The sequence below is a fragment of the Sciurus vulgaris genome (genome assembly GCF_902686455.1).
Source record: "Sciurus vulgaris genome assembly, chromosome: 7".
NCBI lineage: Eukaryota > Metazoa > Chordata > Mammalia > Rodentia > Sciuridae > Sciurus > Sciurus vulgaris.
This window is the reverse complement of record NC_136467.1, coordinates 117,991,549-118,012,744: the sequence shown is the minus strand read 5'-3', so window position 1 is coordinate 118,012,744 and position 21,196 is coordinate 117,991,549. Positions and strand designations below refer to the sequence as shown.

The 21,196-nt window shown below is 38.0% G+C and overlaps 1 protein-coding gene across 4 annotated transcripts in view; it reads right to left on the bottom strand.

Annotated features, from left to right (window-relative positions):
• KIF6 (kinesin family member 6) overlaps positions 1-21,196 on the bottom strand; it is a 410,860-nt gene that overhangs the window by 236,455 nt on the left and 153,209 nt on the right. For all 4 annotated transcript variants that reach the window (XM_079148124.1, XM_079148122.1, XM_079148123.1 and 1 more), the window contains exon 10: positions 19,726-19,829. In XM_079148124.1, the coding sequence (XP_079004250.1) occupies positions 19,726-19,829 (104 nt within the window). The remainder of the gene's footprint in view (positions 1-19,725; positions 19,830-21,196) is intronic.

Below are 21,196 nucleotides of genomic sequence, written 5' to 3'. Positions count from 1 at the left end.
AATTTTGATGAAGTCCAAATTATCTTTTTTTTTTTTTCCTTTTCTTTTCAGTGCTGGGAATTGAATCCAGGGCTTCCTGTGTGTTAGGTTACTGCCCTACCACTGTGCTCTACCCATCCCCACCTTTTTTTTTGGATGGTTTGTGTTTTTTATATTCTAAGAAATCTTTGACTAATTTAAGGTCACAAAGATTTTCTCTTTTCTTTGAGAAGCTTTATATTTTAAGTTTTACATTTATTTCTATGACCCAGTTCAAAGAATTTGTACAATGTAAGGTACGGATTGTTCTCCCACAAAGTTGTTTTAGCTAGGGCCTTTGCATTCATGAAAATTTTAGAATCAGTTTCTCAGTTTCCACACACAAGAAGAAGCTTGCTGGAATTTTGGTTGGAACTGCATTATACCTATAGGTCAATTTGGAGAGAACTGATGTTCTAAATAACCCAACCATGAACAAGGTACACCTATCAATGTTGTTTTAAATATTTTTTCTCACCAATGTTCTATAGTTTTAAGTGTACAACTATTGTATTTCTTCTGTTGGATTTAGCACTAAGCATTCTACACTTATTCATGCTGTTGTCAACCATGCACTTTTCTAATGCAGTGTTTTATTTCAAATTTCAATTGCTCATTGTTTTTATTGAGAAATTCAATTGAGCTCGTATGTTGACTTTGTAGCCTATAACTTTGATAAACTCATTTTACTAGTTCAAATAACTTTTTGTATGTTATTTGGTGTCTTCTATATAGAAATCATGTTTATATGTTTTATTTATTTTTCTTCCCATAATGCTCTAGATCCTTCAGAATGATAAGGAATATAAATGATGACAAAGGACATCCTTGTATTGTTTCCAGTTTTAAAAAGGGGCTTTTTTTCACTGTCAATTATTACTTTGAGAGCTTCTTTCTGTCCCTATTTTCCTGAGAGTTCTAACTATTAATGCATGCGGAATTTTGTACATAAGTTTCTCACTCACCATTAAATAAAATAGTAGCTCCTCTACATATGGTATTCATAACCCATCATGAAGTCACCATGTACATGTCTAATCCTATTCTTCAATTCCTTGATGAGAACCTCAGGTTCCTGCCAGGTCAGTTTCAATCCAGATCACTGTTAGTCAGTGCTTGCTGTATGCAAACCTCCATGCAGGTCTCCTGCTATCCTGCAGCCCCTGTGCCCCCTCCACACGCCCCCTCATTCCTTCTCAGCACCATTGTTAGAATGGTGCCTCCTTCTTAGAATTTCTAAGGCTCCATTGGCTTACTCCATGGTTAAAATCGGTAATGACTTTCCTTATTTTCAAATTCTTACATAATGATTTAGTTTTTTATTATCATAGTGAGTAAATAATTAAACCATGTGTAATAAACTGATACTCAATTTAAAAGCAGTTATATCATAGATATTGCTAGCATAATATATCATTTGGTTCAACTCTTTCACTTTACACATAAGGCAACTTCCGTCTAAGGAATCATTAAAAAAACTAATTAGGTAGAACTGGACCTAGAATTAAAGTTTTCAAATTCTCAGTATCCATTTTTCTTTATACCAGTAAATTCTATTGTTCTATTTTATGTATACATGTGTGTAATTATGTGTATATATGTGTATATCTGTGTGTGAGATTTCCCCAATAAGACTGCAATTTCTTATAATATTTTGTGTTTTATACTCCAATCCCCCCTCAAAACACCTATTAAAATTATTAGCATCTAGTATTTACTCAATAAATTCAGAGTGAATGATTATTGATTTGCATGAAGATCTTTTTTTTTCTGTTAGAAAAGAATTCAGATATTTGGAGGTACCCAAACACTTTGGGAAAACTTGAGCTTATGGGATATGATTCAGTTTCAACTCAGAAGTCAATAGTTGCAATACAAAAAATATTCCACTCACTTAGTGGAATAAAACTTTCATCTGAGTCAAAGATCCATAGGCTTATTATGTTACATGAAGAACAAAGATGTTACATGTTTAGAGAATCAGTCATAATCAAATCTTCACCCAAGAAGTTCGGTGTAAACATTAAGTTGGCTCTATGGCCTTCACCCAGCTGTCTCTTTTCAAATTTACTCAAGACAAAAAAAAAAAAAGTAAGCTAAAAATATCACAACAACTGGAGGTTGACATCTGAAATCCTCTTTAATTAGAGCATCCAAGTCAATGCAACAAATATTTACATTAAGAACTGAAATGCTGGGAAATGGTTCAAAAATTTGATAGGGCTGGAGATCAGACATCTCTGAACTGCCCAGTGATATTACATAGAATACCATATCTAAGACAGATCTGCTTTCTGACTTCCTTCAGAGAACCCCTGACAGGAATGCCCTCTGCCTGCCAGGCAGCATAAGCCCAGGGATCAGCAGAACAGAGAAATGGCCAGGAGCTAGGGTGTTCCTGCCACGCTGTCCTACCAAGCTGTGGAACTCTTCTCCCCACACCACTACCCTATTCCTACCACTCTACCTGGAGAGGGGTGCTATGGGAGGACCCCGTAATGATAAAGGGCTCCTTAATCTGTTAAAAACTGAGTTGTGCTAATATCTAATTATGGCAAAGCAAAATTCAACAAGAATATAACAAAAACAATAAGAACAAAACACTTATCTGAATAATTCGCACAGTCAGTGTGAACAAGCACAAAGTCCCTGGATTGTTGGAAACCTGTTCTGCTTTGTCAGGGTGGATGTGGTTTGCAACATTCCTTCTGCCTCACAGCTGATCAGGAATCACTAAGACATAATATTATACAGCTCGTTACTCTTGACAGCAGAACAGTCATTTCATGGAAATTACTGAAGTTTATTTAGTAGCACTTGAACTACTTTCACATGATTCCTGAGCTCAAAAACAATCATTACTACCTCTACATTCTCACTGTTTTGTTGGTACCTTCTCAAGATGCTTATGTATTGTGTTCTCATTACCTGTGCTCATGTGTGTTACCACCACCAAACCGAGTCCCTTGAGAGTGGGATCTAGGTTCTATCTTTGTGTTCCTTTTAGGGCCAATGGTAGTTTTGTGAATGTGACATGAATAATAAATGATGAGAGAATGAATGAATTATTTGCACAAAAAACTAATGGCTACCCTACATACTGTCTACCTGGGATCTGTTCAGATTGACATTCATGTGTTTATTATCTATGGATCAACAGAAATCAGTCCAAGAACTCAGAGTCCCTCAGGTTTTAGTCTATTGTCAGTTTTATTTCTCTTCACTCTTCCCTCCCAAACTCCCTTGAATGAAACATCTGAATATTTTCAATAACTTAAACAGGAAAATTCATACATGGAATTAAGTGGCAAGTTAATAAACAGCAATATTAAGTATCAAAAAAGAAGATATAACAAAACTTGCTTGTTTTAATGCTTCTTATACTTCATTGTATATTTCTTTTTGCTAAAGCATAATGTGTGGTAGTTCTTGGAGAAAGGACCCAGGGTGATAATCTTTCAATCTGGAAGTTTGTATGTCTGTAAAATGCTTTGTTTTCATGCTTACATTTGAATATAATTCTGGCTAGATCTAGAAAAATACATTTAAAGTGCTTTTGGTTTTGCTTTTTGTTAGCACTAGATGTTCTTGTTTCCAGAACTGCTGATGAGAACTATGCTGTAAATCAGATTCTGGATTTTTAAAAAGTTTTCTCCACCATGACTGTGTACCATAGCACTTAGTAACTCATTCTGAAGTCTTATGTCTTTTTTGTTTGTTTGCTTTAGTTCTAGGAAATTCTTAGATATTGTTTCTTTAACTGTTGGCTCCCTTGCATTATCTCTTTCTAAAAAATACAGTTGCAACTTCTATTTATTAGATGTTGGTAAATTGAGAGACATTCTCTGTGAGTCTTTTATTTTAAACTTATTTTTATCCCTGGGAAGTGCTTAGGAAGATCCAGAGTTTGAGGCCAGTCTGGGCAACACAGTAAGACTCTGTCTCCAAAAAAAAAAAAAAAAAAAAAAGGCTGGGGATGTAGCTCAGTGGCAGAGTGCTTCTGGGATCAGTCCCCAATACTGCAAAAACAAAAACAAAACCTTCTTCTTATCCTTTTATCTTATGCTCTGGAAGAATTCCTCAGTCCTGATCTTACTAACCCATCTATTTGCCCATCAGGGTTTTCATTCTGCAACTGAGTCATTCATTAATTTCTTATTGACAACAACTTTTTCCCTAAGATCTCTTTCGGTTTCTGCTTCATACAAATCAAGATCCTACTCTGGTTTCATGAATGTCATACCATATTTTGTTTTCCTGAAGCCATCACTCATTCTTCTTATGAAGCTTAGTCTGTGCCCCTGCAAGCTGTGACTGCCTCCTGTCCTTGTCTTTCTCACTGTGTTGGCAATTCAAGTCTGTTTCTGTCATTCCTACGGTGAGCTCATCTCTGCTAGACTCTCAGCTATCTCATCTTGGCCAGTCAGTCTTGAACAAGGGGCTGATGCAGCTGAGGGTGCTTGTGTTCTTTATTGTTTTCAGTGAGAAGGGGAGCAGGGCAGAGCTGAAGACAGCTGCTGCTCTGCAGCAATGATTTAGTTCCTCTCTGTCAGGGTCCTTTCTGATTTCCCCATTTTAAGTGCTGGGAAGGAGGAGTGCACAGGGGCTCATAGGACAAAGTGCTTCCACCACTACAGACCCGCCAAAGGCTCCTTGGCTATTCCCAGCCCCTCCTGCTCCAGCGTTCCACCACCGCTAGAGAGCCTTTGCTGGGGTGCACCTGTGTCTTCATCAAGCCTTTCCTCTTGCTCATTTTGAGCCCACCTTTCACTATCTCAGGAACTCCTCAAAGCCTCTAGTCCCTGGATAAATTCACTTCTTCTTTTTTTTTTTAAATTTATTTTTATTGTAAGCAAATGGGATACATGTTGTTTCTGTTTGTACATGGAGTAACAGCATACCATTTGCATATTCATACATTTACATAGAGTAATGATGTTTGATTCATTCCGTTATTTTTTTCCTTCCCCCCCACCCCTCGCACCCCTCTTTTCCCTCTATACAGTCCCTCCTTCCTCCATTCTTGCCCCCCTCCCACCCCCCATTATGTGTCATCATCCGCTTATCAGTGAGATCATTCCTCTTTTGGATTTTTGAGATTGGCTTATCTCATTAACATGATATTCTCCAATTTCATCCATTTGCCTGCAAATGCCATAATTTTATTATTCTTTATGGCTGAATAATATTCCATTGTATATATAAACCACAGTATCTTTATCTATTCATCAATTGAAGGGGGTAAGTTGGTTCCATAGTCTGGCTATTGGAAGGATTTTATTTCATCTTCAAATCTGAATGTTATTTTTGCTGGGTATAGGATTCTTGGTTGGCAACCATGTTCTTTGAGAGCTTGAAATATGTTGGTCCAGGCCCTTCTAGCTTTTAGAGTCTGGGTTGAGAAGTCGGCTGCTATCAGTATTGGTCTCCCCCTGTATGTAATCTGATGCTTTTCTCTCACGGCCTTCAAAATCCTATCTTATTTTGAATGTTAGGCATTTTCATTATAATGTGCCTTGGTGTGGATCTGTTGTGATTCTGTGCATTTGGTGTTCTGTAAGCCTCTTGAAGTTGACTTTCCATTTTATTCTTGAGGTTTGGGAAATTTTCTGATATTATTTCATTGAATAGTTTGTTCATTCCTTTGGTTTGTATCTCTGTGCCTTCCTCAATCCCAATAATTCTTAAATTTGGTCTTTTCATGATGTCCCATAGTTCTTGGAGATTCTGTTCATAATTTCTTACCATCTTCTCTGTTTGAGCGACTTTATTTTCAAGATTAAATATTTTGTCTTCATTGTCTGAGGTTCTATCTTCCAAGTGGTCTAGTCTGTTGGTGATGCTTTCCATTGAGTTTTTTATTTGGCTTATTGTCTCCTTCATTTCAAGGATTTCCATTTGGTTTTTTTTTTTTTTGAGAATCTCTATCTCTTTGTTGAAATGATGTTTTGCTTCCTGCAGGTGCTCTTTCAGCTTATTGGTATTATCATTCATTGCCTGCATTTGCTCTCTTATCTCATCCTTTGCTTCATGAATCATCTTAATCATGTATAATCCGAAGTCCTTTTCTGACATTTCTTCTAACATACTGTCATTGGATTCTATTACTATAGAATCTAGATTTGTTTGGATCATTTTCTTCCCTTGTTTTTTCATGTTGTTCATGTATCTTCCCCTCTAGCAATGCAGATCTGAGGTATTGCAGATTTCCCCCTATAGGCTTATAGTGGCCCTATAGGATTCCAAAACCCTTTCTTTAAGGGGAGATTAATATTAGCAGTGCCCAAATCAGACACTATGCAATCCTAGACCAAATAGCCCCTCTGGGGACAATAACAAAATTGTCATAATAAACAAAATGAGTTCAAATATAATCTTCAGTAAAACAAACAGGTTTGCAATAAGGTCTGCAGTTTCTAATGGAGGACAAAGAGGATGTAGAGGGATGTAGAATGTGGCTGTTAATGGGATAAGAAAAGAATATACAGAAGTTCTAGAAAATAGAAAGGGTGAGAGTGTAATCAAAAGAAATCAGATGTTAGTATGCAAAAAAGGGAGAAGAGCCTCTGAGGGAACAGGTAAACAAACGAAAAATAGAGCAAGAAAAGTAAAGAAATAAAAACTTCAATTTTTTTAAAAAGGAGAAAAAAAATCTGTATAACAGTCATATACTTATGAAACCTCCCAGTGTTCAGTAGCCTGATGTATGAGAGGTACCTGACAATGAGCTTCAAGCCTCCAGCAGGCGTCGCAGGATGGGATTTGCCCCACCCAAAGATCGGAGCTATGGCTTCCAGGATTATCCAAGATGGCCGCTCTGGCTTCGAAATGTGTTGGCAAGTGGGGAGCTGCAGCTCAGGGGTGGACGTGGTCAGCTGGAAGTCCTGGAGATGGGATGCAGTTGGTCCAGCAGTGGTCCTGGAGGTCGGGTGTGTTTGGTGTGGTTGTGGGATCCTGGAGGCCGAGTGCAATCAGTTGGTCTGGGGTCCCAGTGATAGGGCGCAGTCAGTTGTTCTGGAGGTCCTGGCAGCAGGGAGCAGTCAGTTGATGTGAGGGCCCCAGAGGCAGGGAGTGATCGGTTGGGCTGAGGGATCCTGGAGACGGGGCTCAGTCAGTCCGGCCAGGGGTCCTACGGGGCCTGGCTGTTGTCTCAAAAATCTAAATTCACTTCTTGATTTGAGGCATAGTTAGAGATTCATGTGCTTCTATTGGTTCTATAACTCTAGATTTGGTACAGCACAAATGTAGTCTGACAATAGAAATCACACTGAGAATCTTACCTTTAACCTGGGCCTCTTGTGCAACATACAGGATACATAGGAATGAAAGAACAATTTATGGATACGCTTATTGATATGATGTATCAAGAGCCAATTTCTGCCTTTTCCCTTTTCAACTCTGTATCACAGAGAACTATTCCCTGACTTCTCATTTTGCTGGGGGTGGGGAGGGTACCAGAGATTGAATTCAGGGACACCTGACCACTGAGCCACATCCCCAACCCTATTTTGTATTTTCTTTAGAGACAGGGTCTCAATGAGTTGCTTAGTGCCTCACTTTTGCTGAGGCTGGATTTGAACTCAAGATCCTTCTGTCTCAGCCTCCCGGGCTGCCTGGATTACAGGAATGTGCCCCCACACCTAGCTCCCTGACTTCTTTAATAACTGGCTTCTGGGTAAGTTTAGCCAATGGGAGAAACTGATGGAAGACTGGGAGGTGGATGGGACAGATGCCGAGGACTGTCCTCTGGATGATGTGTCAGATAGCACCTGTGGTTCTTCAGTGGTCAGCACCCCTGCCTGGGAGCACTCACCAGGGTCTCACTCCTACCTGTGAGCCTCAGCTCTTGGATCTTAGTAATATCACCTTGTCTGGCTGTCCCTCCGTTCTAGGGGTGTGGGTCTGCCATTACTGATCTGGAGTACGGCATCACTGCTGTTGAGTTTCTCAGCAATACCACCTTTGGTGCACTTAATTTATTATACTAGATTCCTTTTGTTGAAAGGTTGGGAGTAACTTTGTTTTTCTGGCTGGAGCATGACTTGAAGATCAAAATTCTGAAGAGCTATTTTCAAAGATAATAAGAGGCAATTTCTTTCTTTGAGGGGAAAGGGGCATTGCAGTGAAGGAATTTTCAGGTTAGTGTTCTTAAAGAATAACAGAGAAAGTGGACTTCAAGCAAAAGCTAATCAGAAGAGACAAAGAAGGTCATTCACGCTGCTGAAGGGAATCATACAACAATAGGAAATGATTGTAAATACTTATGTCCTGAATACTAGAGCATCTGTGTACATGAAACAAAACCTTTTCAACATCAAGAATCAATTAGACGGCACCCAGGTTGGCGCCATCACTGAACAACCCCGCCTGACCCCTGCACCCAGGATAGCACCATCAATGGTCGGTCGCAGTCGCAGAGTGAGCTGGTGGGTGAGTCAGGCTGCCTGCATCCTGGAGGGAGCAGGCGGGCACCCAACCCCGCCTGTCTTGCAGAGTGAGGCAGCAGGCAGCCAACCTGCCCAACCACCAGGCCAAAGACAGACACCATCACTGAGCGACCCTGCCCAACCACGACACTGGGGTTTGTTCCATCGTGGAGCAAGCCGGCAGACAGCCAGCCCACCTGCATCGCAGAGCTAGCCAGAGGCTTCTTTATAGCCTGGTGCAGGCATTTTGAATTATTCCTGAGGGCTTGGCCATCATCATTGGAAGGGTGGCTCCCTTCCTGAGACACCTACAGGAGGCCCTTTGACAGGACCGTGGAGTCAAGTAGAGAAGGTGAGAGACTTGGGACCAACTCAGAGCCACCGGGTGAATCTCTCCCACTGGGCTGGCTCCCCAGATGGGGCAGTAGTCCCAAAACACAGGGAACTTTGTGGAGTAGAGTGGCCCAGTGAGACTCCCCTGCTGGAGCCGAGAACCCAGTCAACCAGGAGCATTGCAGAGGAGGGCCGCACAGCGAGAGGCTTCGATGCAAATGGAGGGTCCGAGGCCTAGGTGGTACCTCCGGTCCTCAGGGAACATAGCAGAGGAGGGCTGCTCAGCAAGGGAATCCTTTGCAGGGCCAGGCTCCCCAGCCCAGGCAGTAGGTCAGGACCCCTGGGATCATCGCGGAGGAGGGCTTCCCAGTCCAGGTGGTAGTTCTGGACTGAAGAGAACTTCTCGGAGGAGAGCTGCCCAGCAAAACTTCTCCTCCTGGTAAATCTTCCCTGCTGGGTGAGGCTTTCCCACCAGGGCAGTAAAACCAGAGACACAGAACAGATCAGAAGTGCCCCAGTCTGCAGTCTAGTCCCCCTTTGATTGACCATCAGTCAACAAGTGGAGGCGCCTCTGCCCACTGACAAGAAATATTCCCCACCTGAAGGCCAACACCCCTAGAGGGGCAGCTTCCTAGTGGAGCACCACATTATCAAGTTCCTCCAAGACTTCAGGCTACTGAAGGCTAAGAGGTGAGTTATTAGAAATCTACAGAGACAATATTAGTCAACAGAGGAAATCTGAAATATCCCAGAGTTTCGCTACCAGAGGGGTAGATACCTGGGCAATATGAGAAAACAAGGGATGAAAATGTCCCAAACAAACCTAGATGGTATGGCAATAAAATTCAATGACAGCATGGCAGAAGAAATGTCAGAAAGGGAGTTCAGAATGTACATAATTAAAACAATCAGGGAAGGAAACGATGAGATGAAAGAGCAAATGCAGGCACTGAATGATGATGAAAGAGCAAATGCAGGCATTGAATGATGATGAAAGAGCAAATGCAGGCACTGATTGATCGCACCAATTGACAGTTAAAAGAGCAAATACAGGAAGCAAAAGATCATTTCAATAAAGAGTTAGAGATACTGAAAAAACACCAAACAGAAATCCTTGAAATGAAGGAAACAATAAACCAAATTAAAAACTCCATAGAAAGCATAGCCAATAGGATAGAACACCTGGAAGACAGAACCTCAGATATTGAAGAAAAAATATTTAATCTTGAAAACAAAGTTGACCAAACAGAGAAGATGGCAAGAAATCAAGAACATAATCTATAAAAATTATGGGATATCACGAAAAGGCAAAATTTAAGAATTACTGGGATTGAGGAGGCTTAGAAAAACATCCAATGGAATGAATAATTTATTCAATGAAATAATATCGGAAAATTTCCCAGATCTGAAGAATGAAATGGAAAATCAAGTACAAGAGGCTCATAGGACCCCAAATATACAAAATTACAACGGACCCACACCAAGGCACGTTATAATGAAAATACCTAACATACAAAAAAAGACAGAATTTTAAAGGCTGCGAGAGAAAAGAATCAAATTACATTCAGGGGGAAACCAATATGGATATTAGCAGATTTTTCAATCCAGACCCTAAAAGCTAGAGGGCCTGGAACATTTTTCAAGCCCTGAAAGAAAACAGATGCCAACCAAGAATCTTATACCCAGCAAAACTTACCTTCAGATTTGACAACGAAATAAAATCCTTCCATGATAAACAAAAGCTAAAAGAATTTACAAAAAGAAAGCCAGCATTACAGAACATTCTCAGCAAAATATTCCATGAGGAAGAGATGAAAAACAGTGATGTAAATCAACAAAGGGAGGAACTACCCTAAAGGAACAGCCAAATAAAGGAGAAACCAAGTCATGTCAAAAAACAAAAATGAGCCAAATGACCGGAAATACAAATCATATCTCAATAATAACCCTGAATGTTAATGGCCTGAAATCATCAATCAAAAGACATAGACTGGCAGATTGGATTAAAAAGAAAGATCCAACAATTTGCTGCCTGCAAGAGACTCATCTCATAGAAAGAGATACACACAGACTAAAGGTGAAAGGATGGGAAAAAACATACCATGCACATGGACACAGCAAAAAAGGGGAATATCCATCCTCATTTCAGATAATGTCGACTTCAAGCCAAAACTAGTCAGAAGGGATAAAGAAGGACATTGCATACTGCTTAAGGGAAGCATAAATCAGCAAGACATAATAATCATAAACATCTATGCCCCGAATATTGGCTCATCCATGTATGTCAAACAAATCCTTCTCAATTCTAGAAATCAAATAGACCACAACAAAATAATACTAGGTGATTTTAACACACCTCTCTCACCACTGGATAGATCATCCAAACAAAAATTGAATAAAGAAACCATGGATCTCAATAACACAATCAACATTTAGACTTAACCGACTTATATAGAATATACCATCCAACAAAGAACGAATACACTTTCTTCTCAGCAGCACATGGATCCTTCTCTAAAATAGACCATGTCTTATGCCACAAAGCTAATGTTAGCAAGTACAAGAAGATAGAGATACTACCTTGTACTCTATCAGATCATAATGGACTGAAATTAGAAATAAATGACAGAGTAAAAAACAGAAACTTCTCCAATACCTGGAGATTAAATAATACACTATTATATGATGAATGGATAACAGAAGACATCAGGAGGGAAATTAAAAAATTTTTAGAAGTAAACGAGAACAAGGACACATCATATCAAAATCTCTGGGACACTATGAAAGCAGTACTTAGAGGAAGATTTATTTCATGGGGCGCATTCAAGAAAAGAAGTAGAAATCAACAAATAAACGACTTAACACTACAGCTCAAAGCCCTAGAAAAAGAAGAGCAGACCAACACCAAAAGTAGTAGAAAACAGGAAATAGTTAAAATCAGAGCCGAAATCAACGAAATTGAAACAAAAGAAACAATTGGAAAAATTAACAAAATAAATAGTTGGTTCTTTGAAAAAATAAACAAAATTGATAAACCCTTAGCCACACTAACAAAGAGAAAGAGGGAGAAAACTGAAATTACTAAAATTCAGAATGAACAAGGAAATATCACAACAGACACGAGTGAAATACAAAACATAATTAGAAGCTATTTTGAAATCTATACTCCAACAAAACAGAAAACCTCGAAGACATCAACAAGTTTCTAGAGACATATGAATTACCTAAATTGAACGAGGAGGACATACACAACTTAAATAAATCAATTTCAAGCAATGAAATAGAAGAGGTCATCAAAAGCCTATCAACAAAGAAAAGTCCGGGACCAGATGGGTTCTCAGCCAAGTTCTACAAAACCTTTAAAGAAGAGCTCATTCCAATACTTCTCAAAGTATTCCATAAAATAGAAGAGGAGGGAACCCTCCCAAACTCATTCTATGAAGCCAATATCACACTGATACCTAAACCAGACAGAGACTCATCAAGGAAAGAAAATTTCAGACCAATATCCTTAATGAACATCGACGCAAAAATTCTCAACAAAATTTTAGCAAATCACATACAAAAATATATTAAAAAGATAGTGCACCACGATCAAGTGGGTTTTATCCCAGGGAAGTAAGGTTGGTTCAACATCCAGAAATCAATAAATGTCATTCACCATATCAACAGACTAAATGTTAAGAATCACATGATTATTTCAATAGATGCAGAAAAAGCATTTGATAAAATACAGCATCCCTTCATGCTCAAAACACTAGAGAAAATTGGGGTAGTGGGAACATTCCTTAACATTGTAAAGGCCATCTACGCTAAGCCCATGGCCAATATCATTCTAAATGGTGAAACACTGAATGCATTCCCCCTAAAAACTGCAACAAGGCAGGGATGCCCTCTTTCACCACTTCTATTCAATATCATTCTTGAGACACTAGCCAGAGCAATTAGACAAACCAAAGAAATTAAAGGGATACGAACTGCAAAAGAGGAACTCAAACTATCCCTGTTCACTGATGACATGATTATATATTTAGAGGAACATGAAAATTCCACCAGAAAACTCTTAGAACTCATAAGTGAATTCAGTAAAGTAGCAGGTTACAAGATCAATGCTCATAAATTCAATGCATTTTTATACATAAGTGATGAATCTTCAGAAAGAGAAATTAGGAAAACTACCCCATTCACGATAGCATCGAAAAAAATAAAATACTTGGGAATCAATCTCACAAGAGGTGAAAGACCTCTACAATAAGAACTACAGAACACTAAAGAAAGAAATTAAAGAAAACCTTAGAAGATGGAAAGATCTCCCATGTTCTCGGATAGGCAGAATTAATATTGTCAAAATGGCCATACTACCTAAAGTGCTATACAAATTCAATGCAATTCCAATTAAAATCCCAAAGATGTACCTTACAGAAATAGAGCAAGCAATTATGAAATTCATCTGGAAGAATAAGAAACCCTGCAGAGCTAAAGCAATCCTCAGTAGAAAGAGTGAATCAGGGGTATCGCAATACCAGATCTTCAACTCTATTACAAAGCAGTAGTAACAAAAACGGCATGGTACTGGTACCAAAATAGACAGGTAGATCAATGGTACAGAAGAGAGGACATGGACACAAACCCAAATAAATACAATTTTCTCATACTAGTCAAAGGTGCCAAAAATATGCAATGGAGAAAAGATAGCCTCTTCAACAAATGGTGCTGGGAAAACTGGAAAACCATATGCAACAGAATGAAACTAAATTCCTCTCTCTCACCCTGCACAAAACTCAACTCAAAATGGATCAAGGCCCTTGGAATCAGACCAGAGACCCTGCATCTTATAGAAGAAAAAGTAGGTCCAAACCTTCAACTTGTTGGCTTAGGATCAGACTTCCTTAACAGGACTCCCATAGCACAAGAAATAAAAGCTAGAATCAACCACTGGGATAGATTCAAACTAAAAAGCTTTCTCTCAGCAAAGGAAACTATCAATAATGTGAAGAGAGAGCGTACAGAGTGGGAGAATATCTTTGCCACTCACACTTCAGATAGAGCGCTAATTTCCAGAATCTATAAAGAACTCAAAAAACTCTACACCAAAAATACAAATAATCCAGTCAACAAATGGGCTAAGGAAATGAACAGACACTTCACAGAAGAAGATGTAGAAGCACTCAACAGATATATGAAAAAATGTTCAACATCTCTAGTAATAAGAGAAATGCAAATCAAAACTACCCTAGGATTTCATCTCACTCCAATTAGAATGATGATTTTCAAGAACAGAAGCAACAATAGGTGTTGGCGAGGATGTGGGGCAAAAGGTACACTCATAGATTGCTGGTGGGGTTGCAAATTAGTGCAGCCACTATGGAAAGCAGTATGGAGATTCCTCAGAAAGCTTGGAATGGAACCGCCATTTGACCCAGCTATCCCACTCCTTGGCCTATACCCAAAGGACTTAAAATCAGCATACTACAGAGATACAGCTACATCAATGTTCATAGCTGCTCAATTCACTATAGCCAGATTGTGGAACCAACCTAGATGCCCTTCAGTTGATGAATGGATAAAGAAACTGTGGCATATATATACAATGGAATATTTTTCCGCCATGAAGAATGATAAAATTATGGCACTTGCAGGCAAATGGATGAAATTGGAGGATATCATGGTAAGTGAGATAAGCCAATCTCAAAAACTAAAGGATGAATGATCTCACTGATAAGCGGATGAGGACACATAATGGGGGGTAGGAGGGGTTAGCGTTAGAAGGAAGGACTGTATAGAGGGAAAAGAGGGGTGGGAGGGGTGGGAAAAAATTACAGAATGAATCAAACAACATTGCCATATGTAAATTTATGATTTTTAATTAAAATTAATTTTAAAAATGTAAAAAAAAAAAAAAAAAAATGAATCAAAAACTATTACCCTAGGTAAATGTGTGATCACAAAAATGGTACACCTCTACTTCATGTACAAACAGAGAAACAAGAAGTATCCCATTTGTTTACAATAAATATGAATTAAAACAAAAGAATCAAATAGACCACCACACAATAATACTGGGTGGCTTAACATACCTTTCTCATCACTGGATAGATCTTCCAAACAAAAGCTAAATAAAGAAGCTACAGAAGTAAAAAATATAATTAATAATTCAGACTTAACAGACATATATAGAGTATTTCATCCATCAGTGACTAGCTACATTTTCTTCTCAGAAGCACATGGATCATTTTCTAAAATAGACCAGATTTTAGGTCATAAAACAGCTTTTAGCAAATACAAAATGCAGATAATACCTGTACTCTATCAGACCATAAATGTAATAAAATTAGAAATTGTTGATAAAATAAAAAAATAGAAACTATTCTAACACCTGGAGACTAAGTAATATACTATAGAATGATGAATGGATAGTAGAAGAAATTAGGCATGAAATAAAAAATACTTGGAGGTAAATGAGGAAAATGATACAACATAAGAAAATTTCTGGGACATTATGAAGGCAGTTCTAAGAGGAAAGTTCATTGCATTGAACTCATTCATGAAAAAAACAAAGACACCAAATAAATAATCTATCAAGGCCCTTTTCAAAGAACATATCAACACCAAAATGCGTAGAAGACAGGAAATTATTAAAATCAGAGCTAAAATCAACAAAATTGAGATTAAAAAATCAACAAAACTAAAAATCCATTCTTTGAAATACACAAAATTGATAAACTCTTAGCCAATCTAACCAAAAGAAGGAGGGGGAAAATACTCAAGTTATTAGAATCCATGATGAAAAAGGAAGGTCACCACAGACACTACTAAAATACAGAGGATTATCAGAAAGTATTTTGAAAATTTATATTCCAATAAGCTAGAAAATCTAGAAGTCATTGAAAATTCCTAGAGACATATGACTTACCTGAATTGAACTAGAGGATATAGAAAATTTAAACAAATAAATTGCAAGTAATAAAATTGAAGATGCCATAAAAGCCTACCAACAAAGAAAAGCCCAGGACCAAGTTCTACCAGACCTTTTTAAAGACGAACTAACACCAATCCTTCTCATATTATTCCATGAAATGGAAAAGAAGGGAACTCTTTTAAACTCATTCTTTGAAGCTAGTATCACTCTGATACCCAAACCAGACAAAGACACATCAAGGAAAGAAAGCTTCAGACCTATATCCCTGATGAACATAGATGCAAAAATTCTCAATAAAATCCTGGCAAATCACATACAAAAACATATAATTAAAAAGACAGTGCACCTTGATCAAGTGGGTTTCATTCCAGGGATGCAAGGTTGGTTCAACATATAGGAATCAATAAACGTAATTCATCATATCAATAGACTTAAAGACAAAAAAGTTTGATTATTTCAATAGATGCAGAGAAAGCATTTGACAAAATACAGCATCCATTCATGTTTAAAACACTAGAAAAACTAGGGATAGAAGGAACATACATTAACATTGTAAAAGCTATCTATGCTAAACCCAAGGTCAACATCATTCTAAATGGAGAAAAACTGAAAACATCCCTCTAAAACCAGGAACAAGACAGGGATGCCCACTTTCACCACTTCTATGGAACACAGTCCTTGAATCTCTAGCCAGAACAAGCCATTGAAAGAAATAAATTAAATGGATATGAATAGAAAAAGAAGAATTCAAACTGTTTCTCAACAACATGAACCTATACTTAGCAGACCCAAAAAACTCCACCAAAATTTTTCTAGAACTCATAAATGAATTCAGCAAAGTAGCAGGACAAAAAATTAATACCCATAAATCAATTGCATTTCTATCTACCAACAATGAATCAACTGAAAGAGAAATTAGGAAAACTATCCCATTTGCAATAGCCTCAAGGAAAAAAAAAAAAAATTTGGGAATCAATCCCATAAAAGATGTGAAAGACCTCTACAATGAAAACTACAGAACATCAAGGAAAGAAATTTAAAAAGCCTGGGAAGATGGAAAGATCTCCGATGTTCTTGGATAGGCAGAATTAATATTGTCAAAATGGCCATACTACCAAAAGTGATATAATTCCTACGGAATTTTCAGTGATGTTCTTCATAGAAATAGAAAAGGTGGTCATTAAATACATTTAGAAAAACAAGAGGCCCAGAATAGCCAAAGCAATCCTTGGTCAGAAAAGTGAAGCAGGAGGCATCACAATACCAGATCTTAAATTACACTACGGAGCTATAGTTACAAAAATGGTGTGATATTGGCACCAAAACAGACATGAAGACCAATGGAACAGAATAGAAGACACAGAGACAAACCCACATAAAAATAGTCTTATACTAGACAAAGGCGCCATAAACATGCATTGGAGAAAACACAGCCTCTTTAACAAATAGTGCTCGGAAAACTGGGCATCCATATGTAGCAGAATGGAATTGAACTCCTATCTCTCATTCTGCACAAAACTCAACTCAAAGTGAATCAAAGACCTAGAAATTAGACCAGAGACCCTGTACCTACTAAAAGAAAATGTAGGCCCAAAATTCCAACATTGGCTTAGGAACTGACTCCTAAAGTGCAAGAAGTAAAATTGAGAACCAATAAATGGAATGGTATCAAATTAGAAAGCTTCTCCACAGCAAAGGAAAAAAATCAAGGACACGGAGAGCCTATAGAATGGGAGAAAATCTTTGCCACATGTACCTCAGACAGGGCGTTGATTTCCAGGATATACAAATAACTCAAAAATCTTAACAATAAAAAAACAAATAATCTATTCAATAAATGGACAAAGGAATGAAACAGACACTTAATCAAAAGAAGAAATATGAACAGTCAAAAAATATGTGAAAAAAATGTTCAACACCTCTAGTAATCAGAAATGCAAATTAAAACTGCACTGAGATTTCATTTCACTCTAGTCGGAGTGGCAATTATCAAGAATCCAAGTAACAATAAACATTGGTGAGGATGTGGGGAAAAGTATACACTCATACATTGCTGGTGGGAATGCAAACTGGTGCAAACACTCTTGAAAAACTTGGAATGGAACCATCCTTTGACTCAGTTATCCTACTCCTTGGTAAATGTCCAAAGGACTTCAAATCAGCATACTACAGTGACACAGCCACACTAATGTTTATAGCAGCACAATTCACAATAGTTAAGCTACAGGAGCCAACTTAGGTGCCATTCAACAGATGAATGGATAAAGAAAATGTAGTATTAATACAAAATATGGAATATTACTCAATCATTGATAAGAATGACTTTATGACATTTGCTGGCAAATGGATAAAACTGGAGAGTACCATGCTAAGTGAAATAAGCCAATCCCCAAAAACCAATGGTCAAATGTTTTCTCTGATATGCAGAAGCTAACCCATAATAAGAAAGGAACAGGAAGAACATAAGCTCAGTGGATTAGACAAAGGGGAATGAAGAATCTGAGATAGCTTTCCTTATATATATGAATACACCCCAGTGAATGTTACCATCATGCACATCCATGACTCTGGGGTCCCAATTAGAATAAGATATATATCATGCTTGTATAATTATATCAAAATGGATTCTACTGGGGCTGGGTTTGTGGTTCTGCAATAGAATGCTCGCTTAGCACATGTGAGGCACTGGGTTCAACCCTGAACACTACATATAAATAAATAAAATGAAGGTATTGTGTCTACCTACAACATACATATACATATCCTACTGTCATATATACCTAAAAAGAACTAACAACAAAAAGAATATTCTGTGAAGGACATCCCAAGCTACTTCAAGGAGTGATATGAAATTCTTAAAAAGGTGAATTTTTGGCAATATATTACACTTTAATTGCTAATCTGCCATGGAGCAGTTTTGCAGGGGCCTATCCTACTATTAAACTCAGTGTTCACAGTGTTCTCCAATTAGGAAACACTCTCCTTCCTGGAGGACAGAAAGCTTGCTGAGTGCTTTTCAAGTTTAAGCCATACCTCGTGGGCAGCTGTACAACTTTAAGGGAAACCACTGCATTCTTTTTTTTCTCTCCCAGTACTGGGGATTGAACTCAGGGCCTGGCACATTCTAGGCAAATCCTCTAGCATGAGCTACAGCTCAGGCCCTTCTTTATTTTTTTATTTTGAAACAGGGTCTCGCTAAGTTCCCCAGCCTGGCAACTTGTGATCTTCCTGCCTCAGTCTACTGAGTGGCTGGTATTATAGGTATGGTCTTTTTACTTAGCATTTTCTCTGTTGAGGGAAAACTAGGTGAAATGACAAGTTTATCTTTAGAAAAAATCTTGTGTGGTTCTATTTCTTATTTGGGAATAGAGAATGTCACTGCTCTAAGCCTGGTCCATTATTATCACTGCACAAATGCTTAATAAGCAGGACAGAAAACAACCACGGTGGCTTATGATCAGAGAGAATGAGAGCCCCAGCATGCCACTGATACGCCATATGGCCACAAATCTAAAGGCTCTAGAAGATGCCATGCTTGCACAAACCCTGAATACCTGCTTTCATTCCCAGTTTGAGTGTTTGAACTATAATATATGGGCCATCTATTTATTAAAGGAGAAAGCTTACTTTGGCATGGGATAAATTGGTGCTTGCAGCAAGATGCAGTTTAATACAAAGGATGTTTCTTGAACTTCTCTCAGATCTGAGATCCACAGCGTTAGCGTTTGGGGTGTGGGTTTTAAAACTGCATGACTGTTACACAGCTCCTGTTCTGCAACTGGCATGAGAAAGATATTCCCATACTCTCCATGCCCGTTCTTTACTTGCTCAAAGCCCAGGCGGCAAAACACTGGCAGCCTCATGCAGCTTTTCATGGAAAGCCGCCACTCTTAACTGGCGCCTAAATGTGATCTCAGACTGTCCCAGGAGACTGTCATGCTCTGAGGTGAATTTGTAATGTTAAGGCCAACAAAGAAGTTAACACAAACTTTCACTGTTCGAGAAAAAGAAAAAAGTCTGCAGGCTTACTGCAGGAGCTCTGCTTCTGTGAGTGCCTCTGTCCTCTGCTCCCCAGTGACAATGGCCAGTTCATCCTTCAGTTCCTGGATTTCCTTTTGAAGGCGTATAATCATCTATGAAAGGCAACGAGGGAGAGTAAATGTCAATTTCTCATTAAGGTGACCTGGTGGCAGAGAGCATACATCTTTTAGAATTATGACCTATTTTATGGATACAAAAATGGTTAGAGAATGATCTAAAAGGCAGCCCTGTACCTGCCAGTCAGCTTTATTATATTTTTTATTTATTCATTTTATCAGTTCTTTTTTTAGTTATACATGACAGTTGAATTCATTTTGATATAATTATGCAAGCATGAAATATATCTTATTCTAATTAGGACCCCAGGGGTTCTCCTTCCCCCGACATTTTAATAGTTGTAAATCTTAATATTTTATCAAGTAGTTGTAAAATAATAACTATTATTATTGTTATTATTTGGTACTAGGGATTGAAACCAGGGGCCCCTTAACACTGAGCTACCTATATCCCCAGTCCCTTTTATTTTTTATTTTCAAAAATAAGGGATCTCCCTAAGTTGCTAAGGCTAGCCTTGAACTTGTGATCCTCCTGCCTTAGTCTCCTGAGTAGCTGTGATTACAGGTGTGCACCACCACACCTGACTTAGAATTATTTTTTTAAAAAATACTTTTTAGTTGTCAATGAAACTATTTTATTTATATATGGTTCTGAGAATGGAACCCAGTGCCTCACACATGCCAGGCAAGTGCTCTACCACTGAGCTACAACCCCAGCCCCTAGAATTAATTTTTAACAAATAAAACATTACTGATGTAACTGGACCTGCTATTCCTATTCCCCTCTGTCCTCCCTGGGGTGATCACTATAATTAGCATTAGGGGATATCATTTTCTTGTATATTTTCATACATTTACCCCATATGTATGGATGTACCTGTAAATAATATATGGTATCATTTTCCAGGCTTTAAACTATGTTAATGCCACATTCCTGTAGGTAATTGTGACTTGTTTTTTCCTTAAGTTTTTGAACTTATTTATATCGCTTCTTGTGGCTCTGGTTCATTAATTTTCATAGAATATATAGTACTTTGATAAAAGAATATATCACTGTTTATTTGTTTTGTCGATGGACGTTTAGGATTTTTACTTATGCTATGATAATGTTGCTGCAAACATTAGCACTTTCTTTGGACACATATATGAAAGTTTCTCCATAGTATATACTTAGAGCTAGAATTTCCTGGTAGTAGAGTATGTGTATCTTGCCTTTATTGTACTTAGTTAAATTGCACTTGAGAGTCATGGTGTGAACTTACATTGCCATCAGCTATGGGTAGCATGTTCTTGTTTCCCTACATTTTTGCTACTATGTAATATGAATAAGTAATTTTATCAATCTAGTAGTTGTGAAATGATACATTTTAGTTCTTTTTTTTTGGTACCAGGGATTGAATTCA